The 3,858-nt window shown below is 46.3% G+C and overlaps 1 protein-coding gene across 1 annotated transcript; it reads right to left on the reverse strand.

Annotated features, from left to right (window-relative positions):
- Positions 1 to 429: 429 nt before the first annotated feature.
- On the reverse strand, positions 430 to 1,158 carry LOC128343704 (taste receptor type 2 member 10-like). Its single transcript, XM_053293140.1, has one exon. The coding sequence runs from the start codon at positions 1,156 to 1,158 to the stop codon at positions 430 to 432; it is 729 nt and encodes a 242-aa protein (XP_053149115.1).
- Positions 1,159 to 3,858: the final 2,700 nt, after the last annotated feature.

A 3,858-nucleotide genomic window follows, 5' to 3' on the forward strand; every position in this document is an offset into this window, starting at 1 on the left:
TATAGGAGTTATATAAGCATGGATGCTGTACCCAGCTATAGCATTCTCCAGTAGCACACCTCATCCTCACACTGATGTGTTCTTTAGCCCACACAATCTATGAATATAGTATTTGAATGTTGCACCCATGGATATTGTGGGGATGGAGTGTGGACGTGAGGGACAGAGCATACTCTAGAGGATGCTGTACTTGGTTTCAGTACATCTAGTACTGAAACCAGTACTAGTATTTAAACCAGTACATCTAGTACATCTTGGTTTCAGCATCTACAGTTGGTGTAACACCTGAACAGGACTACTGTACTATAATACACAGAGTGAGTGAGTGAGTGTGTGTGTGTGTGTGTGTGTGTGAGAGAGAGAGAGAGAGAGAGAGAGAGTCCTCTTTTCTTGGAACAATGGGTACATGTCTGCTGCCTATTCTCCTCTTTATGAAGATCTTCGTCTGATGTTTAGAATTCGTGTGCACACTTCTTTCAGTTTGGGATTGGTCAGTATTAAGATTATGGAGTGTGCAGAAGGCAACAAAGACAGTGCAATATCACCAACCAGTCGCTCAAGGTTTCCAAACTTGAAGTACTTTGTCATGGACAGCACCATAAAAACAAAATATAGAATGTAGAAGAAGAGAAAGAACAGCAAAGACTTGATAACACTGAAATGGGCCTGAGTGTTGAAGTCCTTAATTCCAATGCTATTCTTTTTCAGATGCCTGGTGTGCCGCCACAAAGAGACGAGCAAAAGGATTGATGCAGTTAAACAGATGCTGACATTGATGACACTGAAAACAAGTTGCAGAGGTTGAGATGTAGTTCGGCTGTAGTCGCAAGCCTCACTTTGGCTGGTATTCCCCGGCAGATTTCCTGACAGACTGTAGTGCTTTTTATTTCCAAAACAGCTCACAACTATGGAAACAGTGAAGACCATGAAAGGTATCAGTGACATTCCAAGAAGTCTGGGCATGAGCATATTGATTCTAAGCTTGAGCCACAGGAAGAGGGGATGGATGAAGTTGGCGACCTTCACGCAGTAGAAAACATTGAGCCAAGTGGTACACCAGATGCTGGCAATGTTGAAATGCATCCAGACATAGCCGAGAACCTCCTGTACATGGGTATAGATCTCCGGAGAACTGAAATAGAGAAACTGGCTCGTCATGACAATCAGCTGCAACATAAATCTGCTGGTGCTCAAACTGGTCAAGAGGAGATCACAAGGTACCATTTTCCTGCTTTGAAGCCATCGGTGGCCAATAACTACTATGATAAATCCATTCCCTAATAGGGCAGCAATGGACAGAATTCCTAAAACAGACAGAGAAAAGATACCAAGTGGAGTTGTCTTGCCTCTGTCCATTATGGTTATTCTCTGAGAAATGTCTGAGAGGAACAAGTGGTATCACTCCAAGTTTCTATCCAATGTCTAGCAGAGACAATTCTGCTTGCTTGGGACTTTTTAAATAGTCAGGTCATGCTACACAGAGCAAAATGCAAATACCAGGAAGATCCTGTTACTAATGACACAGCTAGGTATAATGTTTCCCCCCTACCTAGGGTCTTATTCAGACTTGATTCACCAAGTGTATGGTACCTCTTTGTTTGCCAGTTCCATAGTGCTTGGACATCAGGTCATTCTGTTCAGTGCAGTTGCTTCTTCACCTCCCAGCTTCTGGCACTTTCTCATCTCTTCCTGTTGAGAGCAATCCCCTCCCTCTCTGCCCACTGCCACTTGAAGAGACAGGATAACTAGCTGTCTTCTTGTCTGAAGGAGTAGTCTTCTTGTCTTCTAGTGGTCCTGAAATAAATGCTGCAGAGAGTGTTCTGAAATAATTTTAAGATCACAGGTTCATATTTATAGTCCAGATCCCTTAATGTGAACCACTTACCTGCTTCATACCAGGGGTCATCCCATGAAACTGATTGCCAGGAAATTTAGGACCAACAAATGGAAGTACTTTTTCACACAACACTTAATCAACTTGTGGAATTCTCTACCACAAGATGTGACAGCCAACAACCTGGATGGCTTTAAGAGGGTTTGGATAACTTCATGGAGGAGAGGTCTATCAATGGCTACTAGTCGGAGGGCTATAGGCCACCTCCAGCCTCAGAGTACCAGTTGCAGGGGAGGAACAGCAGGAGAGAGGGCATGCCCTCAACTCCTGCCTGTAGGCTTCCAGAGGCATCTGGTGGGCCACTGTGAGAATTAGGATGCTGGACTAGATGGGCCTTGGGCCTGATCCATCAGGGCTGTTCTTATGTTCTTCACCACCACCACCTTTGGGCAAAGAGGCACCTTTCAATGTGGTAGCCCTCTGAATATGTAGCAGAGGGGGCAGCTGTCCTTATTCAGCTCCGCATCATGTCCCTTCCAGTTGCTTATGCTGGTCCCTGTTTGGTGGTTTTCTTCTCAGATTGTGAGCCCTTTTGGGACAGGGAACATTTTTCTTTTGCCTTCTGATTGTCTGTGGGAATCCCTGCAGACCTGGAAGAAGCTCTTCTCACTGATCGTGAGAAGAGCTTTTGAGTGATGTCACAAAGAGCAAACAGGGTTAAAAAAAATCAGCGAGGCACAGTTATAGACCACTTCTCAAAAGAACTGACCACCCACAGGTTTAAAATAGAAATAAAAATATATTTTATTGAATTCAAAAGAGAGGCTTGACTTGTATATAATGAAACACACATGACATTTCCACGTGAGCAGGCAGCTTGCCCTGGGCAGCCGGATCAGCCACCCACACGATTACCAGCTCCATCACAGAGCAGGTTGGCTAGCCCGCCAAAGTAGCCCCCCCCCTAGCCCAGGTTAGCAGAGCGAGCACTTCGCTAACCTGGGTTTTCTGATTGTGTGCTGCCACAGCGTGGCTCCATTTCATGGCAACACACGAGGAGACCCCCGCTGGGAGGCTGCAAGCAGCCTTCCAGGTTGCACTGCGCACTTGTGCGGGGCATCCTGGAACTTGCGGGGGTTGTGTGGCCCCCGATCCCCACCGCCCCTGTCGGCTCCATGATGGAGCTGGTAGTTGTGTGGGCGGCTGATCCAGCCACCCAGCTACGAGCGTCTGCGCTTGTGAAACACCTCGCTTTGTTAACCTTGTCTAAGGGGAGGGGTAATTAGGCAGGCTAGCCATTTTGGGAGCACTGGGTTCGCCTGCAAGCCCGGTGGTTCCCATGATCCCTGGAAAGTGGGCTAAGCTCCCTTAGCCTGCTTTTCAGCGATTCTGAGAACAGCTTCACTGTGTGAAAATATGCACCCCTAAAATATGTAGATACTGATATCTAACATGTGGTTTCCAAAGACCTCCTAAATATGATTACCCTTAGCAGTTTCAAGCTATTTCTCATGACTGACATAGCATAGCACAATGCATAAACAGCTTCAAGGAGACAAGGAGGGGTGTGTTTCCTCCTCTCTAGGCCTTGACTACAGAATGGACAATTCCATTCAGTTACTTTAGCCAGCAGAACCAAAGTTCACACTCCAGTTTCCTGCAAACCAGCAGTATCAGACACAGGCCTGACTTTAGCTTTTTGGGCTCTCAGAGCTGGTCCCAATCCCACCAGCCTGTTCACATCACAATCCCCTGCTTGATGCAGGAGATCTAGAGCTAGGAAATCTAGAGCTAGAGCATCGCCAATAGATGGCTGTCCAGCCCCTGCTTGAAGACCTCCAGTGAGAATGAGCCCTCCACTCCCCAGATTATTGGTTCAATTGGCAAAATGTTATCACCATTAAGAAGTTTATCCTAATGTTCAGCTGAAATCTACCCTCCTATAACTTAATCCCATTAGATCTAATCTGCTGGGCCTTGGGCCTGATCCAGCAGGGCTGTTCTTATGTTCTTCATCACCACCT

The sequence above is a fragment of the Hemicordylus capensis genome, chromosome 2 (genome assembly GCF_027244095.1).
Source record: "Hemicordylus capensis ecotype Gifberg chromosome 2, rHemCap1.1.pri, whole genome shotgun sequence".
Classification (NCBI taxonomy): domain Eukaryota; kingdom Metazoa; phylum Chordata; class Lepidosauria; order Squamata; family Cordylidae; genus Hemicordylus; species Hemicordylus capensis.

Excerpts from the sequence above, each read along its gene's own strand:
- LOC128343704 (XM_053293140.1), bottom strand. The coding sequence starts at position 1,158 with ATGACGAGCCAGTTTCTCTATTTCAGTTCTCCGGAGATCTATACCCAT.